Genomic DNA, 23,602 nt, shown 5'->3' with positions numbered 1-23,602 from the left:
ACCACGGAGCCGGCAGCACGCCCAAGCAACGCATCTCTCCTGGGAGTGATGTGGTTGCTTGGGCACCTGCAGGCTCCGTGCTGCCCCAAATAGTCTGCCTGCTGCCTCCCCCCAGCTGTAGGGCGGTTGAGTGGGAAGAGGCAGACAGACTCTGGAGGACCCGCGGAGCGACCTGCCCCTGCTCACCCCAGGCGCCCGAATCAGCTTGCTCTGCCGCTGCTCGGAAAGAGAGGTGACCAAGAGTAATCTGTTACTGGCCTTCTTTGTTTGCCATTGAACTTACAAGGGTTCAATGAACTTTCTTTCCGAGGTCCTAAAACTCAGAGGAACAGGGTTATGCTCTTATCTCTGTCTGATTTGGGTAGTTTGTTTTACCGAATAAAAGAGAAGGCCTCACTTATCACAATTAAGGAGTTGCTCTCTGCTTATCACTCAAGGAGGCACAGAGAGTTCTACAAAGAGATCTCTTCCTCTGCCTGGCTTCTCTCCCAACCACAGAACTGCTCTACACCATTAGCAGTGGCATTGCTGTTAAGGCAACATAAGAGCATAACAAGAGCTTGCTGGATCAGGCCCATCTAGCCATAGAATCATAGAATTGTAGAGTCGGAAGGGACCCCAAGGATCATCTAGTCCAGGCTCCTTCAGTGCAGCATCCTGTTCTCACAGTGGCCAACCAGATGCTTGTGGGGAAATTGGCAAACAGGACCTGAACACAAAAGCAACTCTCTCTATTCCTGTGGCTTTCACCCCTGCCTGCTGTGATCCACAAAAACTGTGCTTGTTGAGTTTGCATGCTACTTACGTAATTGTTAGTTAGCAGCAAAGTAGATAATGGAAGGCTTTGGACAATTTCTACCACTACCAGCCCAAAGCCACAAATGCTGATTCTGATCAATCTAGAAAATCCAGTTCACGGTCACTCAAGTTCAGCCTGCAAATGTCCATCGCCCAGGTTGGTTGAACTGGGCGCAATGCAAGGAACAATCTAAGTGAAGACAGGGCCCCACTTTCCATATTGGATACCACAACTATTTGCTCCAACGCTAGATCCTTCGTAAAAACACCTCCAGGAAACCATATTAAAACTCCATCTCCATCATCAGGACCCTCATGCCTCTCAGCCAACCCGGCTCTGATAATTAACAGTCAAACAATTAGCACCATCAGCTAATGAGCCACCGGCCTTATCCAGGCTCCATCCTCTTCAAGAACACACTAAAAACAGCCTCAAACACTCAAAAGTATATCGCCCACTACATTCTTTGGCCTTTCATTTTTCTGGGAACATCTGGACAGAATTTCCTGGACAGAACATCTGGACAGAATTTCCTATCAGGTTTGGGAATGTCCAGACACAATGTCCCACCAGGGCTGTGTTCCTTATAAGCTTGCTAGGACAGCTAAGGATCTACAATTCTACATCCTCAGATTTGCAAGTCTGGGTTTTCCTTGGCTTAGATCTCATTCTTTGTACAAAATATGGGACATCTTGGGGTTTCTGTAGTGAAAGGAATGAGTTTGTGGAGACTATTTTCCTCTAGTCATGATCCTAGACCAGCCACAACCTAAGCCTTGTGGCCTTCAGATTCTGCTGGTCTTGGCAACATCTCCATCTTTCATCCCTACTGATGGGCAGCCTGGAAAGACAGGAACGGAAGTGGCTCTTGGCCTCATCCAGCTAACCATCTTGCCTTGTGAATCAGATCCACGTCAACGCCACTCAGCCAAACGTTTCCTCAACTTGTGCTTAAAGATCTCTAGCAATGGAGAGTCCACAATACTTTGAGTTCAGCAGTCCCCAACCTTCTCAGACCCAGAACCCATCTTTAGCTCAGGCACACCTTGGGAGACCCCACTTCTTAATTATTAATATTTTTTAAAATATTTGTATATTGCAGCTTTCCCCTCAATCTTCTGCCTGCTGGCTGTTTTGGACTACGATTCCCATAAGCCCCTGCCAGCAACTGGTTATCACGACTGTGCTGCTAGTGCAACCCATCTAGGTCTGTAGGTCATCCCAACCTACTAGTTGCAAAACAGGAGCTTTAGACAATGGTTTCCAAAGTGGATGGTATGTCCCCTTTGTGGGGGGTGGGGTAGGGGGATTAGTTGGGGGGGGGCTAAGAAACAAGCGAGTGGCAGAGGGTGCTGGAGGTGTAAATGACTATCAGACTGTGAAAAGCTGGTCTCACTGGAAATGTTTAGTTGGGGTTGGCAGTTATTTTAATTTGGGTATAACTGTAAACTGTTTACTATTGTTGCTATTATTGTTGTTATTATTGGTTTCTATTGATTTATTGGTTTGTTTGTTGCCTGTATAGTATATTCTGTTTGATTATAATGTTTGATTATATATGCTGTAAGCCGCCCAGAATGGCTGGGCGGGATATAAATTAAATGATGATGATGATGATTTTGTTGTTGTTGAATTAAATGAACTACATAAATAGTTTCAACTGGATTTTGAATAAATATGCAATTAATAGCTGCTGCTTTGATTTTTATTGTGTTATGATCTTCCTTCGTGGGCTGTGCAAACTGCTATTCTGAAGGATGTTTTTAATGGGGGGGCCCTCTGGGGATGAGTTTATGGAACCAAGGGGGCATGGACCAAAAATGTTTAATCCATTGCAGTTGTGCACCTTTATGGATCATCCCAGCATCCAACCGTCTTTTGCAATCTGAGCCTGTTCTATGTCTAATCTTGCTTACAGGAGGCACAGAGAATTCTCATCCTGCTGTTGCTCTCCTTTCTTACAGCAAATGGATTTAGGTTGGGGCCTTCTTGCGTAAAAAAAAACCTCACAATGGCACCCAACCACAGTAGTTGCACTCACTCAGCATCTCCTCTCTTGACAGGGCTTTCCAAGGGGAACTTCCCAATAATTGGTTAGCAATTAATGAGTGCAACTTGGGGTGGGGAGAGATGCCATTTAGGTTTTTGTGCGACAATAAGCTGTGCAATCCAAAAGAAAGGCACACACGCTTAGTTCTCTTGTGGGCGGTGCTATTCTCTTGCGCCAAGTGTGGAGAGAGTCCTCTCTTTCTGGGGTTTTGGCCCACAGAGGATGCCTCCACCCTCTTGTGTCACATGAGAATCACAGGATCGTGGAATCGGAACGGACCTTCTCATCTAGTCCGTGTCCCTGCAACGCAGGAGCCACAGCTGGAGAATCTGAGACAGAATGCAAGAAGCATGAGGAAAGTTGCTGAAGAAAACTGGGTTGGCGGTAGACGAATCAAAAGGAGGGCCTTCCTCGTACGATGCAGGATTAATGGATGGAATTTGTTGCGGTGATAGTGTGGGCGGTTTAAAAGGGGGTGAGAGAAATGGATGCAGAGCAGGTCTAGGCTCCATGTTCAGAGGAAGCCTCCCTCAGAATACAGGGTGCCTTCACCCTTTCCCTGGAGGTATCTGCTTGCCATCGTTGGAGATAAGAGTTATGTAAGAACATCAGAGGAGGCCTGGAGCTAGATCAGGCTGAAGGCCCATTCTAGCTCAGCATCCTGTCCTCAAAATGGCTGACCAGATACCCACAACAGGAAGCCCATGAGCGGGACTCTCAGTGCAACAGCAACTCTCCTGAGGAGAACATCTGAAGAGAAAGGACGCGGTGCACAGATATTTAGAATTTAGCACCCCTGGAAGCAGAGCTGAATGGAAAGTGGAAATCAGGCTCTGTGTAGTAGGAGAGAGAGAGCCAGCAATGGCCGTCCTGGCAGAAACCCAAGTCCACTTCTCTGACATACTGTGGGGGGAGGCATTCATTTGTGGGTCTCCGCGCTGCACACCCATGAACAGTCGAGTCCCAACCAAATGTTTAAAGTGCTCAAACCTAGGAGGAACATTCAAAAGGGTCCCCCCCCCTTCTGACGCAGGCGCCACATTCCTCCGGAACACAGAACACTGAGGTATAAAGTGCGACAGCGGAGAAAAGGCTCACCCAGGGGCTCTCAAAGGAGTCGCCGTCTGAGAGAGGCCGAACAAAGGTCCCTCAGAGAAATCAAAGCTAAAGAGCACCGCCAGAGAGGGCTCCATCACTGCTCCTTGGGCCGCTCCACCTCGGGGACGTTGCTCTGCAGAATCAGTGTCGTGCCGGAGGACCGGAGGAGGGCCATGGTGAAGGCAGCCACGAGTGTGAGGTTGCCCAGGAGGGCAGCTCCGAGGATGGTAAAAGTCTGGGTGAAGGTGGCCGCTGGGGCATGAGCGCTCATCCAGGCCCGGCGCGAATGCAAGTCCCATAAAACAGATTCCAGTTGGAAATGGGTGCCCACGACAGCGCAGATGTGGAAGAGCTGGTGGCTGTGTCCTGTGGCGGGAGGAAGGGAGGTGGGAGAGAGAAGAGATGGGGTGATAAGAGAAGATCAAGAGAGAAAAAATGGTTGTAACATAATAATAATAATAATAATAATAATAATAATAATAATAATAATAATAATTTATACCCTGCCCTCCCCAGCCAGAGCTGGGCTCAGGGCAGCTAACACCAATAAAATCACAGTAAAAACATAATAGGGGGGAAAGAAAAAAAATTAAAATACAAGTTAAAATACAATTTAAAATACAGCCTCATTTTAAAAGTAGCTGGTAAATCAAGGCCATAAGGGGAGAGAAACAGAAGGGTCAGATTGAGTCCAAACCAAAGGCCAGGCGGAACAGCTCTGTCTTGCAGGCCCTGCGGAAAGATGTCAAGTCCCGCAGTACCCTAGTCTCTTGTTGCACCAAATTGGGGCCAGTAATGAAAAGGCCCTGGTCCTAGTTGAGACCAATCTAACCACTTTGCGACCTGGGACCTCCAAAATGTTGTCATTTGTGGACCTTAAGGTCCTCCTTGGGGAGGAAGAAGAAGAGCCGGGGCTGGATAAAGCCAATGGGCCATCCAGTCTGTTCTCACAGTTGCCTTTATCGGTCAAGCCCAAGAGCACACTCTCCTCCTGTGGTTTCTGGCAAGTGGTATTCAGAAACATTTCCTGCTTTGGACTTGATTAAGGTAAAGGTAAAGGACCCCTGGACAGTTTAGTCCAGTCAAAGGTGACTATGGGGTTGCGGCGCTCATCTCGCTTTCAGGCCGAGGGAACCGGCGTTTGTCCACAGACAGCTTTCCGAGTCATGTGGCCAGCAGGACTAAACCGCTTCTGGCACAACCAGACACTGTGACAAAAACCAGAGCACATGGAAATGTCGTTTATCTTCCCGCTGCAGTGGTACCTATTTATCTATTTGCACTGGCATGCTTTCGAACTGCTAGGTTGGCAGGAGCTGGGACAGAGCAACCCCATCACAGGGATTCAATTATTTCCACCCTGGCCCACCCCATCCCCCCTACTCTTACCAATGTAATCGAAGCGCCCAGGGGCCAGGCGCTCTGGCAGGTGGGAAGCGAAGAGGAAGCCGGTGAGGGCTGCGAAAAGAAGGTGGTAGAAGTAACCAGGGACGGAGTCATTCCAGGCACAGTCTTCACCAAAGCAGAACAAAAGCTGAAAGGTAAGGAAGTGTCATGAGTCAGCCAGGAAGGGTGGCCCTGGAGGGGAGGAACAGCGACACCATGCCAAAGAGCGAAGCCACCTGCTTCCTGTGGCACCATGAGGAGAGGAAAGAAATGAAGGCAAGAATTTGCATCTGCATGGCATAGCAAGACTTGGGTGTGCGGAGGCTCACCCCAAAAACTATTGGGACTAATCTGGATTATTGGTATGCGATTGCGAAGGTAGGGGAAACTGCACATTCAGTCCTTAGAGGCCAAAGTAAAAAAAATATATTAACGTAAGAACAGCCCTGCAGGATCAGGCCAATGGCCCTTCTAGTCCAGCATCCTGTTCTCACAGTGGCCAACCAGGGAACCCAGCAAACAGCAGCTGAGCATAAGAGCCACACTCTCTCCTCCTGCGGTTCCAGCATCTGCTGTTCAGATGCATTATTGCCTCTGACTGGTAGGGCAGAGCCTAGCCCTTGTGGTTAGCAACCATTGACAACCCTCTCCCAGCAGAGCCCCTCCCCCCCGTGGCTACATTGCCCCCACCGTCATCCTACCCTGTAGAACAATGGAATGTTGTCGAAGAGGAAAGGGTAAGCGAAGGCTGTAGTCCTCAAGATCTTGCACAAAGAAGGATACTCCAGTTCCAGGAATCTAGACCAGGAGACCAACGGGAGGGGGAGGGAAAGTTCCAATTAAGAGGTGGTGAAAACAGCTTATGAAAAAAAAAGTCAGGGTAGTAGGGTGGAGTAGCGGTTCTGGCGGTTCCCTCACTCCAAAAAGCCAAGTTACAGGGAAGCAGGCAGAGGGCCTTCTCGGTAGTGGCGCCTTCCCTGTGGAATGCCCTCCCACCAGATGTCAAAGAGAAGAACAACTACCAGACTTTTAGAAGACAACTGAAGGCAGCCCTGTTTAGGGAAGCTTTTAATGTTTAACAGACCACTGTATTTTAATATTTTGTTGGAAGCCTCCCAGAGTGGCTGGGGAAACCCAGCCAGATGGGTGGGGTATAAATAAATTATTATTATTATTATTATTATTAGCAGTTTTGAACCTCTGGCTTGAAACGGAGCATCTAGATTGGGCTTTTAAACAGCCCCCTGTCACTTCATCTACAACAACCTTGTAAGAGGGCGGCAGCCCAATTGGCACTGGCCTCATGACGGGGGAATTTTCAGTGGTAGTTCCCCCAGCGACGTAGCTAGCTGCTCGGGCGCCCAGGGCGGCGCATGCACCCTGCATCTGGGGGCAGGGCAAGCTGCCCATGGGGGTGGAGCAAGCTGCCTACAGGGCGGGGCAAACCAGAGCAGAGCATGCTGCGCGGAGCCTCCACAGGACGCAAGTCCCACACTGCCATTTCGGTCAGTGTGGAGCCTGCAGGAGCCCAAGCCACTGGGCCCGCCTGCCCCCCCCCCAGCTACCCGTCTGAGTTCCCCAGGTGCGGAATGTCCTTCCTAGCACGATGTGTCTGTCTCTATCACTCAGTGTGGCGTAGTTGCTGGAGTGTTGGACCAGGATCTGGGAAACCAGGGTTCAAATCCCCCACTCCGCCATGAAGTTAATTGAGTGGTCTTGAGATAGTCACTCACTCTCAGCCTAGCCTACCTCAGAGGGTAGTTGTTGTGGAGATTAATTGAGAGGGGGAACCATGAAAGCCACCTTGAGCTCTAGGGGGAAAAGTGGGAAATAAATAAATAACATTAAAAGCTTCTCAAAACAGGACTGCCTTCAGAAACAATGAACAGATAGGTAGCCGTGTTGGTCTGCCATAGTCAAAACAAAAAAAATTCCTTCCAGTAGCACCTTAAAGACCAACTAAGTTAGTTCTTGGTATGAGCTTTCGTGTGCATGCACACTTCTTCAGAAGAAGAAACAATGAATGAATAAATAAATATAACTTGCAGGAGGAATTTGAAAACATTCCTGTTTGCCTTGACATTTGGTGGCTGAAAGATACTGTTCCTAGCAACCTCAAGATCAGTGGGCAGAAGGATGTTTTCAAATGTAATTGCTTGTAATGGTTTCATATTGTAATTGCTTTAAGAACATCTTGATCTGTTTTAGAAAGCATTGGCTTTGTTTTTTAAATTGTGTATCTGTTTGCTACCTGGGGCTCCTTGAGAGGTGTAATTTGTTGTTGTTGTTGTTTTTAATCTACATTCTGAAGATAGGCATTGATTAAGAAAATGGAGGTCTGCAGCCACGCAGCAAACTCAGGGCCAGGACGACTTAGGCTGCCACTTAACCTAGAAGTAAACCCCATTGAAGTCAATGGGGCTCACTTCTGAGCAGACGTGAGTAGTAGTCTTCTATAAACCTCAGTGCGCTTGCACAGGAGTAAGCTCTGGGACTTCAGCGGTCAAAGAGCCATTGAATTGTAGATTTGGAAGAAACCCAATTGGTCATCTAGTCCAACCCCCTGCAATTGTGTGAGCCAAAAGGCCCTCTTAGCCACAGACTCGCTGGAGGAATCCTAACCCCAGCACTTTCAGTCCCAGAACTCCACCCTCACCTGAAATCAGGGTGGGTGGGTTGCACTTCTGCAGCTCAGATATGAGGCCAGGGACTTGTAATGTCCACCTTAATGGACCCTTGCCCCAAGCTTCTTTCACCTGGTGATTTATTGTTTATTTATTTTGCATTCATTCTTTCTTTTTTAACAGCAAAGGGACCCCCCTCCCATCCCAAGTACCGTATATGGTTGGTGGTAGGACAGGACATCTCCATTTCCCCTTGTTCTCTTCCCATGCACCCCCACCTGCCACAAATCCCTCCTATCATATAACCGGTAACTTCTGTGTTTTTAAATCTACATACAAAAACTATTTGCGGTTTCAAGGTTACTTAATGATCTGGTGGCAGGTGAATATACAGACATCCTTCGAGGATGATTTAACAAAGTTCTTGGTTTGAGTTGAAGTGGTTTTGGGGAAAGAGTGTCACTTTTTAACTCATATTTGCTAGCAAACATCAACTGCATAGTCTCACTCCCTGTTTGATTTTTGACAAGGTTCCAAATTATAGAAAGCGCTGGATCTGAAACCATTGTTAGCCCGTGGTTGCTTTGCTGGCAATAAGATCTTTAAAATAAACTGAGCTCCAAAATGCAGCCTTTTTTGAAATCTGATATGCCACAACTTCACATCTGTGCAAGATACACTGTTTTCATTTCAGCTCTGACCTCGGCACGACACAAAAGCCTTACCCAGTGCTTTTTTTTCCTCTGGGGGCACCCAAGGCTATGAAATAACAGCACCTTCTCCCCCACCCCCACAAATGTTAAAAGTGTGGCAATAACAGTACAAACTTCATGGTGAGGAACGGCTCCTTCTTTTTCCTTAAAAAAATAAAATAAAAGCACTGGCCTTACTTACCGGGAGTAACAAGACAGGCTGGTGCAGATAAAGGAATTCAGGGCCGCCAGGGGGACAAAGCAGTGGTGCAAAGGGCCGTCTACCCAGACGTCAGGCATTGCGTAGGCTCCGTATGTGATAGCGCAGCCTATAATAAACAGAGAAGAAACTTGTGCAACCTCTGTTGGAAAATTCAAGACAGATTAAAGGGAGTCCTTCTAAATGCAGCACACAGTTAACCTGCGGAACTCCCTCCCACTAGCAACTTGAAAGCTGCCTCACCCAAACTGTAGAGGCTGAGCGCTCCATAGTCCAAGAAGTAGCAGATGTGCCTGGCATGGGTGGACATGGTGCTGAACGTGTGGGCACAGCTGGAGGTGAAGGGGTAGAGGCACACCAGGACCATGTAGGCCAGGAAAGGCCAGCTGTAGGTGTCGCGCCAGAAGTCCAGGCTGTAGGAGAGCATCAGGAAGCGCCACAGAAAATACCTACAAGAGGCAAAGGACGCATCCAGGAGAAGGACAACGGGAAAGGGGTTCCCAAACCTTTCCAGCCCATAGTCCCCTTGGTTCCATAAACACGTCCCCAGTGACCTTATCTAAAAAGCATTGTTCAGAATAGTAGTTTGCACAACCCAGTAAGGAAGGTAACCACACAATGAAATCCGAAACAGGAACAATTAAACTGCATGCTTTATTCAAAATCCAAGTGAAACTATTTAATCGGTTCAACAAAATTGATGAAGTTGATCCTGTGGTACCAGCTTTTCAAAGTCCGATAGTCATTTACAGACCCTCCAGACATCCCTGTTTTCCAGGGACAGTCCTGGATTTACAAAAGCCATCCTGGTTTCTGATTTGATCCCGAATGTCCTGCTTTTCCTTAGGATGTCACTATTTTCATCAGAGAAATGTTGGAAGGTATGGAGTTATGTGACCCCCCCCCCCAAGCCAAGGAGATAAGTAACTCTACACAGAACATGGCTGAAAGACGCTGCAGACTTACCACGTCGGCAGAAAATGTGTCCAAATGTTGATGGTTTCATTGTTCAGCTGAAAAGAGCTGAGGACGCAATCCAAGGCAGAGCTTTTGGGGTGACGGTAGCCAGAGATGATCCCATCTTCCCAGAAGATCTACAGGACAGGATTTGCCCAAAGAGACACTTTTGAGTTGCCAAGACAGAAATTTAGCAGAAGTGCAATAAAGCATCAAAAGCTTTATTGAAGTGTCCCATCACTACAACTCCACCTGCAGCAACAGACTCTCCTTAACTTCATTTCTGTTAGTTCAGAGGTAGGGAACCTTTGGCCCTCCAGATGTTGCTGAACTACAACTCCCATCAGCCCTAGCTGAAGGGTGATGGGAGTTGTAGTTCAGCAGCATTTGGGAGGTCAAAGGTCACCAGTGTGACAACCAGGACCCCCTTTGGCACCCACAAAAGCTTTCAGTAGATATCCCCTCAAAAATCCACAACTGCTTCTGTTTGCTCAGCCTCCCCTACACTGAACATGTCCCCCTATATAAGCTCACATTTCCTTGGGCGCCAAGAATGGATGCCCTCCCTCCTTTCTGTTCTAAACAGAGGATAGGTACAAAGAGCTTGTCTCTAAGAGTGAAGGTGGCAGTGACTGCTGTAGGGGTCTTTCTCCCTGCTGACAGGAGGGCACAGCCACGCCATGTTGTTGTCCTCCTGCCTCTCTTTCTGCTCATTCAGATGTAGCAGCCATAATGCTACGGCCCCACAGCAGCCATTTTGTGTTATGCCACTCCCACAGAGCAGCCATTTTGTGGCTGGTGCCCACAGCACACTCTCCAGATTCCAAATGGGCCCCACTGGCCCCAAAGACTCCCATTTTACATCTTCCCTATTTCACATTTTAACAAAACACCCCCAGCCAATAACGACCTTCCATCCCATTCCCAGAGTCTATGAGCAGAGAAACAATCCAAACAGGAGGCTTTCATCTTGTTAGGCTGCGTTTGCATGTAACGTGAAAATGCTTAGAGAGTTCATGCTCTTTTAAGCGCGACTTGGAACGGCCAGCCTTCAAACAGAGGACCACCCTGTGGTGGAAATTCAACCGGTGCAGTTTCCTTGACTGATTAGACACCCTGGTGTGTTGATTTTAAGAGACCCTCCTGGACAGAACCATGCATAGTGGGACTGGGTTGGAGGGAGATGGCCCCTACATCGTAAAAACTGGAAGAATAAGTTACTCACACGAGGTACTTGGTGGACCCTGAAGATCTGAGGCAGCTTTATTGTAAGCATTTCCAGTTACAGCGCACGGGATTCTCTTGGAGATGTGTTTTTAAAGGCAACTCTGTTTGTGGGGAGAGATTTTGCCAAGTGGTCCTGGGCAGCTGCAGTCCACAACCCCCTTCCTCCAGGTAGCTCTGGAGATGGGGAAGGGGGTCAACATTTATGTCCTAAAATGACAAAGGAAAAAGGAGGATGGGTCCGGGGCATATACATATACAGGAGAGACAGAGACAGAGAGATGTGAAAATTCACCCAAGGGGCAAAACAAAAGTGATCAGAACCCAGGAGTTGCTGTCACCAAACATGGAGCTACAGAGTTTGTACAACTGAGGTCCTCCTAGCCCTAGCGTGGCAAGCAATAACCTCGCAATCAACTTAAAAAATAAAATAAAATATATATTTATACACAATAACTTTAACCTTCCCCAACATAAAAATAAAAAGGTTCTTTTGAACCTTCGGACCTCCTCCCCTCCCTCCATGGGTTCCATTTTTTAAAAAAATAAAATTTTCTTTTTCCCCCTGCATCTTTTACCATTATCCATCTATTATATAATCATAGTTACCAAAATTCATTTCACATTACAAGTGTCCTTGTATCCCTGCCAATGATTTTAACTGTCTACAGTGGTCTTTTAAGTATATTAAGAAGTTGTTGATAAATCGATAAATAAAACAAAACAAATCGACATCATAAAATTAATAGTCACAAATAAAACAGGGAGCAGAAGCAGAAATAGAATCATTAGAATCGTAGGGTTGGAAGGGGCCCCTAAGGGTCATCCAGTCCAACCCCCTGCCATGCACAGCTAAAGGATCCCTGACAGGTGGCCACCCACCCTCTGTTTAAAAACCTCCAATGAAGCAGAGTCCACCGCTGTCCGAGGGAGTCCCTTTCACTGGTGAACAGCTTGTATAAAGTGCCGCTGCCATCAAGGGGCAGAGAATTGTGTCCAGACCTGTCAATCTGAATGCAAAAATGGCAGCGGCCTGATGCACCTCAGAAGTGGGTGGTGGGTGGGGTTGATTCCCAAAGGCTGTGGGACCCCCTTCCCCTCCAGCTCCAGGGACTGCCAAACCCACTCTGCCAGGGGAGCACCTAGAGGCCTTCCAGCTGTTCCTATTTTCTGGCAATTCAGCACCTGGGAGAGCTTCAAAACTGCTTCTTCGGCATGATCTTGCTGCAAGCTCTAAAACAGCCCAGTAAGGCAGGTCAGCAACACGACCCCCCAGCCAGCAAATGCCAGAAAGGCGAGCCCAGGGGAATAGTTGTTTACGAGGTCATGGAAAGGTTCTCTGAGGGTTTCCTGATTCACAGAACAGGAACAATGATATATGTTTCTCCCTTGCAAACAATTTGTCTAGAGATATTTTGGTCAGGGTTTGCTGCGGGGTGTGTCAGTCTTGGTCCACCATTCAGCACAATGGCCAGAAGCTTCTGAAGTGTGTGTTCACGTGTTAGGACGCAATGCCCCACAACAGAGTCCTTAACTCATCATTTTCTAAGCTTCATAAAACTTTTCAAGTCACATTGGATCTGTTTCTCCTTTATTGTGCGACCGTTGCAGATCACACACAGGCAGAAACAGAGGTCACAGACCAAGGTCACCCAGTGGTTGACGAAGGATTCAAACTCTGGTCTCCAAAGTCACACTCTGAAAAGCCTACGTCTATTTTTCTGTCCATCCAAAGAAAGGGATGCTTGGCAGGGTGGGAGATTTCTCATAACTCTTAACTGCACTACAGCACACTCTCTAAACCACTGTCCCAAGATGATTTACACATAGAATAATTAAAACAGTTAATGCAAAAAAACACACAAAAAAACAACAACCCCCCCCCCAACAACCAGCAAATACATTTGCAGTGTTGCATTCCACCCCAATCTCTGAGCAGGGCGAGATTCCAGGGGTTCCAAGCAGCTTTGTGTTGTTTCCTTTTGGTAATGAGGCACAGCAGAGACTGTGGTGTCTTTATGCTATATGATTTATTTACACATACATGCAACCTGAGCCTTCGATGGAGGGGTTCACAGTATTATCACCCCCCAAAAAGGGACTTGTTTCTCCCATAGCTATAGCCCTGGATTCAAACAAAAACCAAACACTGCTCTGCCTCCCAGTTTGCTGCTTTCCCCCTAGCACACATCACCCCAACTTTCCACTCGCTACACCTTTCTAACTACCTGTGAGTCAAGGAATTTGCCATCTCACACAGAAGCTCTTTCCTTTTGCTCCCTTTAATGACCCATCATCCAGGTGATTGCCTCACCCAGGAGCTACCTTTGCTTAAATTTTGATTCTTGCTGGATCCAGGGGTTAGCAGGGTCTCAGCGTACAGCCTCCCCACCCCAACTAATAACAATAGCAAGACTAAAACTCTAACAGGTGGACACTTCAGGTAAAGACCCATTTATCCATCTGGGAAAATCTGCCAGAACAACAATATCTTTGACTGTTTCCTGAAAGTGTGGGGTGCTGTTCTACAAGACAGGGGTAGCCACCCCAGAAGTTTGGAACTTGCAAGAGAGACTCTTTGGCAGACTGCAGTGATCTATTGGGTGCAGAAGGGGGTAGCTTCCAAAACAGGGTTGTTAACAGGGGCAGAATGTCCTGGTCCGATCACACCAGCTACAAAACAGCTTCTGGACCATTTCCAGGCCCAATTCTGTGTGCAAGTTTCAATTTTTGACACCCTAACAGCATAGAATTGGTTGGTTTTACTGCTTTTATCTCTGCTGTGGCGCAATTTAGACAGGAAATGCATTAATACTGTGTTGGGTTTCAAACTCTGTCATGTGTGTGCCCCCCTGGAGAAGCTCAGAGTTATGGGGAGGCGGAGAAATATTGGAAATAAATAACTGAAGCCAGATGCATCATGCAAGAACACACCATAAAACCACAAGATGTGATAAAACAGAGATAGGCTCATCAGATGATTATTTAGTCATAGTACTTGAGTTGTTGCACAAAGGCCTCCTAGTGACTTACAGTGTGTTTAAAAACATGAACATAAATGCATTATAATGCTGACACATTGACACATGCAGTTCAGAAAAATATATACAAAACATCACTCTTTTCATCTGCCATAATAGCAGCAGGAAGTTTTGGCCACACACAAACAGCATAGGACACAGAGTCACAGCATACATTTAAATCCCAAATAATTATGGGAACTTAAGTTTGTTGAGGGTACTAAGAATTGTAGGTCTGTGAGGGGAACTCCAGTTCCCAGGATTCTCTGGGGGAAATCATGCACTTACCAATGTGTGGCTCTACCTAAAAGCATCATCATTGGAGTCTACCAAAAATCTGGCAGGGGAGAGAGAAAGTTTTTTATCTGGCTCTGAAAAAATGCCAGTGAAGGCCCAAGGCTTACGTACCTTGCTGGCAGAGAGCAGACCCTCCAAGTGTCCCTATTTTCCAGGGATGTCCCTGATTTAGAGAAGCTGTCCCAGTTTCTGACTGGATCCCAGAATGTCCCTCTTTTCCTTAGGACGTACCTATTTTCTTCAGAGAACTGTTGAAGAGTATGGAGTTATCCAACCCCCAAGCCATCTGAAGGCAATCCTGTATAGGGGAGGTTTTTTTAAAAAAAAAAAAAAAAAAAGCTTTAATGTTCTATTGTGTTTTTATATATTTTGGAAGCTGCCCAGATTGCTGGGGCAACCCAATAAGATGTGTGGGGCATAAATAGTAAAATTATCATTATGGAATGGGACGTCCCTATTTTCATCGGAGAAATGTTGGAGGGTTATGGGAGAGCATTCCACAGATGGGGAGGGGCCCCTGAAAAGGCCCTTTCCCTTGCCATCCCCTTCCAGGCCTCCCTCCCAAAAATTGGACCCAGTGATAAAACAGAAAAATCAGACAGAAAAACAATAGGCATCTGCTAAAACAAAAGCCTGCTAGATTTTTTTTAAAAAAAGCTTGAGCCAGCAAAGAACAGCAAGAGAAGGGTGCAACCAACCTCATGAGGCAAGGAGTTCCGCAGTTCTGGTCCATGTAAAGCGCTGACCATCTCTATTTTGACAATGAGAGGTGGGAGAGGAGTGGGACATGGAGTTGTCCCCCAGTTCCCCCTCCAGAATCTTTTTTCCTTTCAACCAAGGAGACCTTTCATTCACAGAGGTGGGGGAAGAAATCTCTCCCCCCCCCCCCCGTTTTCCCCCAAACTAGAAATCAAGTTCTCTTTTGTTCCTTCGCACAAGGCCACCATTGACAGCTGAAGGCCCTCTGAGTCACATGGTTGACCACAGAGGAGTCAAGGCAAAACGATGAAGGCTTTCGGCAGGGAAGGAAATAAAAGATTAATTACTTCTTTGTAACCAACCCAGACAAAAAAGATTCTGAGGAAAAACCCGCCAGAAAGATGGGAGGGCACCCAAAGCTCAAAGGTCAGAAGAGGTTCCCTCCCCCACCATCTCATTATCCATTTTTTCCAGTTTGGCAAAATGTTGCATCCAATAAAAATCACCAGTTGTGCTTCCCCGTCACCCCATCATCCCAAACACTCCTCCTCTTCTTCCATCCTGGCCCTGCCTCTCTCCCTTCCTGCTTTCTGTCTGTTGTGTGCCAACCAGCACTGGGCTCCCTTCTTGCTGAAAAAGACCCAAGCCAAGGCTGAATTCTTGGGAGATAAAATCACCCTTTCCATCGTCCCAGCAATATTTTTTTGAAGCGCGGTCTCAAAGGCATGATGGGTTTGGGAGCTGGGAGCAGCAGGGAAAATGAACATAAGGAGATTCTTGCTGGATCAGGCCAGTGGCTCACCTAGTCCAGCATCCTGTTATCACAGTGGCCAACTAGATGCCTGTCCAGCAGGATTCGGGCACAAGAGGACTTTCCTTTCCTGTGGTTTCCAGGAACTGGGATTCAGAAGCACTCCTGCCTCTGACTGTGGAGACAGGGCAGAGCCATTGTGGGTAGCAGACACTGACAGCCATTAATTTGTCCAGTCCTCTCTTAATTCTATCCAAGCTGGTAGCCTTCACTGCCTCCTGTGGCAGGGAGTTCCATAGTTTAACTATTTTCTCTGTCCTGAATCTTCCAATGTTCCAGTTCATTGGATTTCCACAAGTTCTCTTGTTATCAGAGAGGGAGAAAACCTTTTTCCCCCTATCCTCTTTCTCCCTGCCAAGCATAATTCTATAAACTTCTACCATGTCACCTCCTGCTTGCCTTTTCTCTATACTACAAAGTCCCAAAGGCTGCAACCATTCCTCACAAGAGGGGAGTCACTTCATCCCCTCAGTCATTTTGCTTGGCCATTTCTGAACCTTCTTCCAACTCTACAAGATCCTTTTTGAGGTGAGGAGGAGGTGAGGAGGCCAGAATTGCACACAATATTCCAAATGTGGTCACACCATAGATTTCTATAACGGTATTGATACTGGCAAAGTTTTGCTTTCATTTCCTTTTCTAATGATCCCTAGCATGGAATATGCCTTTTCTACAGCCACAGCACATTGGGTCAACATCTTCCCTGAGCTGTCCACTATGACCCCAAGGTCTCATTCCTGGTCAGTCTCCACAGTTCAAACCCCATGAGCACATATGTGAAATTAAGATTACAGTGGTACCACAGGTTACATACGCTTCAGGTTACAGACTCCGCTAACCCAGAAATAGTGCTTCAGGTTAAGAATTTTGCTTCAGGATGAGAACAGAAATTGTGCTCTGGCGGCATGGCAGCAACAGGAGGCCCCATTAGCTAAAGTGGTGCTTCAGGTTAAAAACAGTTTCAGGTTAAGAACGGACCTCCAGAACAAATTAAGTACTTAACCCGAGGTACCACTGTATTATTCTTGCCACAACCTGCATCACTTCACAGTGAACATCATTTACCATTCACCCATTTTGGGGAGGTCCTTTTGGAGCTCTTCGCTGTGGGTTATTGCAGTCAAATATAACTAGAAAGCTTAGGGCTAGTTAATGCATGAAGGGGTTAAGACCATGGAACTGTAATCCCAGACTCAGGTCATACCGCTTCACCTCCATTGAAGAAGGAAGTGAAGCTTCCTTTGTTTACTTTCTTGTACTATGTGAAGCTCACCAGGCAACATGTATGAGCTTGACTGCTTCAAGCCCAGACCACATGCTCAGAAGTATTTATTGGTATTTTCCAACCCAATAATTTTCTACCTGTGTTCTTATTGTTGCTGCATGGAATAGCGTATGAATGTGACCTTTGGAGTTTGTAAGTAAAGCATTTAAACTTACTAAATAGTCCAAAAGCAGCTGGAGACCCAAGTTTGGGAAACACTGGTTTAGGCAAAGCCCACCCAGAAACGTAGAAGTGGCATGTGCTTTATTTCTGTTTACCTACTGTTGATTCCCCCCGCTTTACAAACCAGAAGTATATAAATTTTGTTAAACAAATAGTCCCCACTAGTACTGCTCAAGGCCTGGGACCCCTCCCCTCCCCACACATCACAGCCAATGGAGCCATGCACTTAAAGAACCCCAACAAAATTATCCCCAAACCCTAACACGCCTGCGGAAAACATCAGTTGCTTTGAAACCCAACAATGAGCTTCATTTTTCTCCTGGATTTACCCAACACACGCATCTGCCACAGGCAAGGTTTTAAGGAGGTATTTGGCAATTAAAAAAAAACAACCTTGAAAAATATAATAAAGCCGGCTTTCTCAGGCAGCAAAAGCTTTTTTAGCGCTTAAGAGATTTTCCATATTCAAAAGCACTTAGCAGACATTAGCTAATTGAAGCCACCCGCCTTCCTTTGAAAAACAAAACAAATCCCCTTCCTCCAAGGTAATCATTGCAAATGATGCTGTGGGCTCCAAATTCTGCATTCAGAAGAAGAGCCGCTGGATCAGACCAATGGCCCAGCTAATGCAGCATCCTTTTCTCACAGCAGCTAACAAGATGCTTGTAGGAAACTCACAAGCGGGACCCGGGCGCAAGAGTCCTCTCCCCTCCTGCAGCTTCCAGGCTTCAAAGAGCATTTCTGCCTCCAACTGTGGAAGCAGAGCACAGCCACTGTGGCTGGCAGCCGTTGATAGCCCTCTCCAGTGCTTTCCCCCCCTCCCTTAAAAAATGTTTAGGGGTACTCTATTTTGACTAAAGAAAATCACCATTTTATAGTTCAAATTGGGAAAAATAAATACAGTGGTATCTCTGGTTACAAACCTTATTCATTCTGGAGGTCCATTCTTAACCTGAAACTGTTCTTAACCTGAGGTACCACTTTAGCTAATGGGGCCTCCCGCTACCACCACACGATTTCTGTTCTCATCCTGAAGCAAAGTTCTTAACCTGAGGTACTATTTCTGGGTTAGCGGAGTCTGTAACCTGAAGCATCTGTAACCCGAGGTACCACCTGTACTGTCATTTAAACAGAAACATAAGATAGTTGGTTAGAGCATTGTGTTGATAATGCCAAGGTTGCAAGGTTGGATAAAAATTGGATGTCATTTTGAATCAAGATGGCAGAGGAAGCTATTTGATTTCTTAGAATTCCACTGGGTATGAGGCTTCGTGTGTGTGTGTGAGATGCAAATTTAGAAGTAATTACAGTGGTAACTCGGGTTAAGAACCTAATTCATTCTGGAGGTCCGTTCTTAACCTGAAACCATTCTTAACCTGAGGTACCACTTTAGCTAATGGAGCCTCTGCTGCTGCTGCACGATTTATTCTCATCCTGAGGTAAAGTTCTTGGTGGAAGTTGACTGGAAGAAATTTAAAGACTATCTGCAGAAACACTGTAAAATCAATGAATGTTAAAATGATGTTGGATTGAAAATAAGTGGCATTAGCAACAAAGTTAATAAGAATATGCAAAAATGAATTGATAATGGATGGGAATATAGAGTTATAATATGTTAAGACATAGAGTTAAGATAAATGAAAGAGGCTAAGGATTTGCTGATTTGATTATGTAATTGGGATACAAAAAGGGGAGGTGTGAGGAAGTCAAGGAAACAAGCAAATGAGTTTAAAGTTATAAAAAAACGGATTTGTTTTTAATTTTTTCTTATTTTCTTTTTTGTCTTTTGTATGTTGTATTTTTATTTTTTATTTTTTCATGTAATTTTGTACTTATGTTTTTGTAAAACTTTAATAAATATTTCTTTAAAAAAAAAGTTCTTAACCCGAGGTACTGCTTCCAGGTTAGCAGAGTCAGTAACCGGAAGTGTTTGTAACCCGAGGTACCACTGTACAGTAAATGGACAAAAGTACAAAGATTCACAAAATGTTTAGGGGTGTGTGTACCCCTGCACACCCCCAGGAAAAAAGCACTGGCCCTTTCCTCCACAAATGTGTCTAATCCTATCCTAAAGCCACCCAGGACCCCTCCCCCTCACTCCCAGGTTTCAATCATCCAAGGGTCACCTAAATCCAACCCCCTGCGCAAATCTGCTTTTATAGCTGTCACAAATTCCATGTTCTCGTGTCATACAAACACGGGTATATGAAATACCTGGCAGTCCTCAACAGCTGGTCCGCAGCCCCAACTCCCCAAGTCCCCCAGTTCCTCCTAGGGATCGCCGACATTGCTATCAGGCATTTGGGTGGGAGACACAAGGACCTCTTTTCCAACGGTAAAGGCAAGTCAACAGTTTTGCTTACTACAGTGCTTTTCATTCCTGCCATGCTGAGCCGGAAACAAGTCGTCCCCCCACCCCAAGTTTCTAGTCCATGTTGAGAAAAGACAAAGGAAGCCTAATGGCTGCGCAGAACAGAACACAAACCCACAAACATCCAACATGGATATTTCCCTCAGATGCTTACCTTGAGTTGACCCCAAGTCCCTCCTGAGTGATGGCACTGGCGTTCTCCATACACACTGGTTTCTCATGCCTAGAAAATCTGATTTTTGACTCCAACCCTCACTTTCCTCTTCTTTATGAGATAAGGAGTGAAGGCTGATTCTGGCAGTTCCCAAGCAGGGCACAGGGATGACGTACAACCCCTTATCATTTGTCCTCAGCATCTGGCTTTCAGGGCTGAACATGGAGATTCCATTTCCCTATAATTCATTTTTATTGCCTTTGTAGCCCGTATTTTTCTCCCCTTTCTCAATTTAATCCCCACAACAACCCTGCGAGGTGAGGCCGAGAGGAATAGTGGCTGGTCCATGGTCGCCCGTTGAGCTTCGTGGCTGAGTGGGGATTTGAACCCTGGTCTTCCAGGTCCTAGTCACTTCCCCACCCCTGGCTCTCGTGGCTGATAAGTATGAACAGTTATCTGCTCCCCCGTGAGTTGTCCACCCCCCCCCCACACTTTTAAAACCCCCACCGCTAACATCACATTTAACTATGCAGTTGTCTGAAATTGTGGATCATTCACAGAGATCAATCACACCGTTGATTTATAAATTTCTGTCATGCCATCCATTCCTCCACCCCCAGTTATCTTCCCCCCCCAGTCTAAAAAGCCCCCAATAGCCTTAGACTCTCCATGCAGGGGAACTGCTCCAACCCCATCCCATCTGATGGGATGACCAGAACAACACACACTAGTTTTGAAATTTTAATGCTAGAGGAATCACACCAGGGGCACACAGCTAATGCACCAAAAAAGCTCAGAGAAATCCAAATTTGGTACCAGCAGTCAAAAAGGGCACAGTTAAGTCCTATTTCTAATTCCATTGGTCCACCTAAAAAGGATATTGAAAGCTTAGCAGCTGTGGGCAAGCCATTATGGGGATGTAGGTTTTCTCTCTCCTGAGCTGGCCACAGCTGCTCTGATTTGTAGGGGGGAAATTCCAATCTCCCTCTCCTCCCAAAAAGTCACACTATCTTCAAATTTAAGCCCATTTTAGAGCTGGGTAAACTGAGGCTCTCTGCTAAGGAATGGATGCAGGACCAGGCTGGTGCAGAGCAGGTGGCTTGATCTCCTCCTCCTTTTTCTCAACTCTGCCTGCTAAAGTCCCGCTTCCTGAGATAATGGCTGGCTACGCCAAGACCTTAAGGCCAGAATCATAGAATTGTAGAGAAGAAAGGGACCCCAGGGATCATCTAGCCCAACCCCCTGCAATCATGGCTAATAAATCCCTGATAGACAGCCATCCAACCTCAGGCTGAGATCCACTGGGTCCAGAGCGCCAAGACTGTGAGGACCAGGCACATTGATGCGCCCGGAAAGATTTTCAGCTGCATCCTGAAAAACTTTTGACCAAGGCAAGCTCAAAAGTTAGTTTTTTTAAAAAAATAACTCAACAGCTGGCACAGCAGGAAGGAAGGAAACCACCGCCCAGGCAAGAAGAATGAAAGGCAGGCAAGGAGGCCGAGGAGGCTGCCAGCTTGCAAGCAGTTACCTGCTCCAGAGAGGACGGACCCTGCGGGGCAGACCCCCCCAATGCACCGCTACCAGCACTCCATCTTGTCCGAGTTGTGGGGCCTGCAGCCCGGGCTCCAAGCGAGCTCAGTGTGTTTCTGTTTTTCCCCCCTTAGTTTTTACTCCCCCCGCCGTCTTCTTCCCTAAGCTACATTCCTTGCCAGTTCTGGTGGCGGAGTGCCAGGCCGCCCTCCCCGTTGGCTGGAGTTTATGGGCGGAAGGGGAAGAAATGGGCCTCTCTCTCTTCGCAGAAGCCACCACCATCAGGAGCCAGAAATGCAATAAAAGAGCCCTCATTATTCCTCCCTCCTTCAAGGCAGAAACCTAACGTGTCTTTTTAAACAGGGGGTCTGCAGCTGGAGTGTGGAGGGGTGGGAGGAGATGTGAGCCACAGCAGGTTCCTTGAGGACATTCGTTTTTGGGGTTAGGTTGGGTGGGTGGAACGCATTTCGGGAGGTCCCAGAGTTACTCAGCCGGAGCAAAGCCAGATGTCAAGCTGACAGCCTTTTTGCACTTTCTGAAGTGACCCAAAATTTCTGCTTCCAGATTTTTGAATTTTGAGAGACAATTTCCAGTGAAATAAGGCGGGCGTTAACTGAGGACTGGAACTCTCCAATCCAAAATGTCTCATATTAAATAACTGAAATTGTAATTAAAAATAGCAACTATTATTATTACTACTCCTAGCCAGTGCAGTGGGGGTACCTGGGAGTACTGCTCTGCTTTCCTTTGGACCACATAGGCAAGGCTGGGGGGGGGTCTGTCATCTAGGCAGTCCTGGACCACCACGCACATTGCCCAGGCTTGCACCCTCATTTTGGTGCTGCTAATGGAGAGGTTTGACTTCACCCCTGGAGGTGCACTCCACTGTCTATCGAGGCACATGGATGCCAACAAGTTGTTTTGAACTGTTTTTAATGTGTGTTCTAATATTGCAACCCATCTCAGGGACTTAGGGTGAAGGGTGAGACTGGCTTCGCATTTCTGCCGTAGGGGCAATTAAGGATTTTTAAAGGGGTGGGAGAAGAAATCCCTTTTAAAAAAACTGCGCACTGAACAAAATGTCTGTGGAACGCAGCCCTGACCCAGAATTCACAACCAGCTCCCTTCGAAGGAGGTTGAAAGATGTTTTTGACAAAAAAGGTAACACAAAAGCCTCTTTCTGCTATTGTTGTGCGATCTGGGTCAGTTGACTGGGGAGACGGCTGTGGCGTTCTGCAGTGGGCACAGAGGCTAAGTAAGTGATTTAAGGGCATCGCAGCAAGATGTGGAGCTCAGCGCTGAGAGAGCTCATTGTAAAAAGGCAGGCTTCAGACCAACTTCGGAGCAAAATCTTGCAAGAGGGAAAAAGCGACCCAAGTGTTGGGACTTTTAAATTTAGAGAAAAGGCAAAGAAGAGGCAACATGATAGAAGTTTATAAAATAATGGATGTCATGGAGAAGGTGGATAGAGGATTATTATTATTTTTGCCCCTCTTATGAGCACAGTTTGTGGACATCCAGTGAGGAAGAATGTTGGAAAATTAAGGATGGATAAAAGGAATTCTTCACACAGTACATAACCTGTGGAACTCTCTGCCACAGTAATGGTCAGCAACCTAGAAGGCTTTAAATGAGGATCAGGCAAGTTCAGGGAGAAGGCTAAGGATGGCTACTAGTGGCGGCTCTGTTCTGCCTCCACAGCTGAAGGCAGGAAATGCTTCTGAATACATGAGGGAGGGAGGGCTCTGGTCCTGCTTGTGGGGTTCCCAGAAGGGGCACCTGGTTGGCCACTGTGAGAACAGGATTCTGGACTAGATGAGATCCCATTGGGTTGACCCAGCAGCCAGGCTCCTCCCATGTTCTTGAAGTGCAACCAGCAGAGCTTATGGGAGAGAAGCCACCCGACATATTTCCCTTCTTCCAAGTGACAGGCATAATGCTGGCTGAGACTGATGTGAGTTGTAGCCCAAAACATCTGGAGGGAATTAAGCTGGCCAAGGTTGGGCCAACTGAAGAGGTTGCAAAGCCAGAGTAACGTACACAGCAAGAATTAGCACAACGGCACAAAACCCCGCTATGATCTAGCAGGTGTTAGCTAGGGCCAAGTCCCACTGAAATAGTGTTCAAGTCATGCCTAACTTGGAAGCACCACCGGGCTCCAGACCTGGTCTTGGTTGAGCTCAGCAAACCTAAGTGCTAGAGAAGTTTCCCAAATCTCTGCTA

The 23,602-nt window shown here is 46.7% G+C and overlaps 1 protein-coding gene across 4 annotated transcripts; it reads right to left on the bottom strand.

The window, feature by feature from the left end:
* Positions 1-811: 811 nt before the first annotated feature.
* PAQR6 (progestin and adipoQ receptor family member 6) lies at positions 812-21,648 on the bottom strand. Of its 4 annotated transcripts, none has more exons than XM_083716537.1 (8): positions 21,378-21,648; positions 11,052-11,260; positions 9,836-9,963; positions 9,113-9,318; positions 8,852-8,978; positions 6,035-6,131; positions 5,337-5,481; positions 812-4,313 (listed from the first exon to the last, which is right to left on the bottom strand). In XM_083716537.1, exons 2-8 carry the CDS (start codon positions 11,100-11,102, stop codon positions 4,042-4,044), a joined length of 1,026 nt encoding a protein of 341 aa, XP_083572663.1. In that variant the 5' UTR covers positions 11,103-11,260; positions 21,378-21,648; the 3' UTR covers positions 812-4,041. The 4 variants fall into 4 exon arrangements, with proteins under 4 accessions (XP_083572663.1, XP_083572665.1, XP_083572664.1 ...); XM_083716539.1 differs by lacking the exon at positions 21,378-21,648 and adding an exon at positions 21,135-21,255; XM_083716538.1 differs by lacking the exon at positions 21,378-21,648 and adding an exon at positions 19,850-20,309.
* Between the last annotated feature and the right edge of the window lie 1,954 nt (positions 21,649-23,602).

The sequence above is a fragment of the Podarcis gaigeae genome (genome assembly GCF_964106915.1).
Source record: "Podarcis gaigeae genome assembly, chromosome: 16".
Classification (NCBI taxonomy): domain Eukaryota; kingdom Metazoa; phylum Chordata; class Lepidosauria; order Squamata; family Lacertidae; genus Podarcis; species Podarcis gaigeae.
The sequence above is the reverse complement of the archived record's forward strand: the minus strand, read 5'-3'. Positions and strand labels throughout refer to the sequence as shown.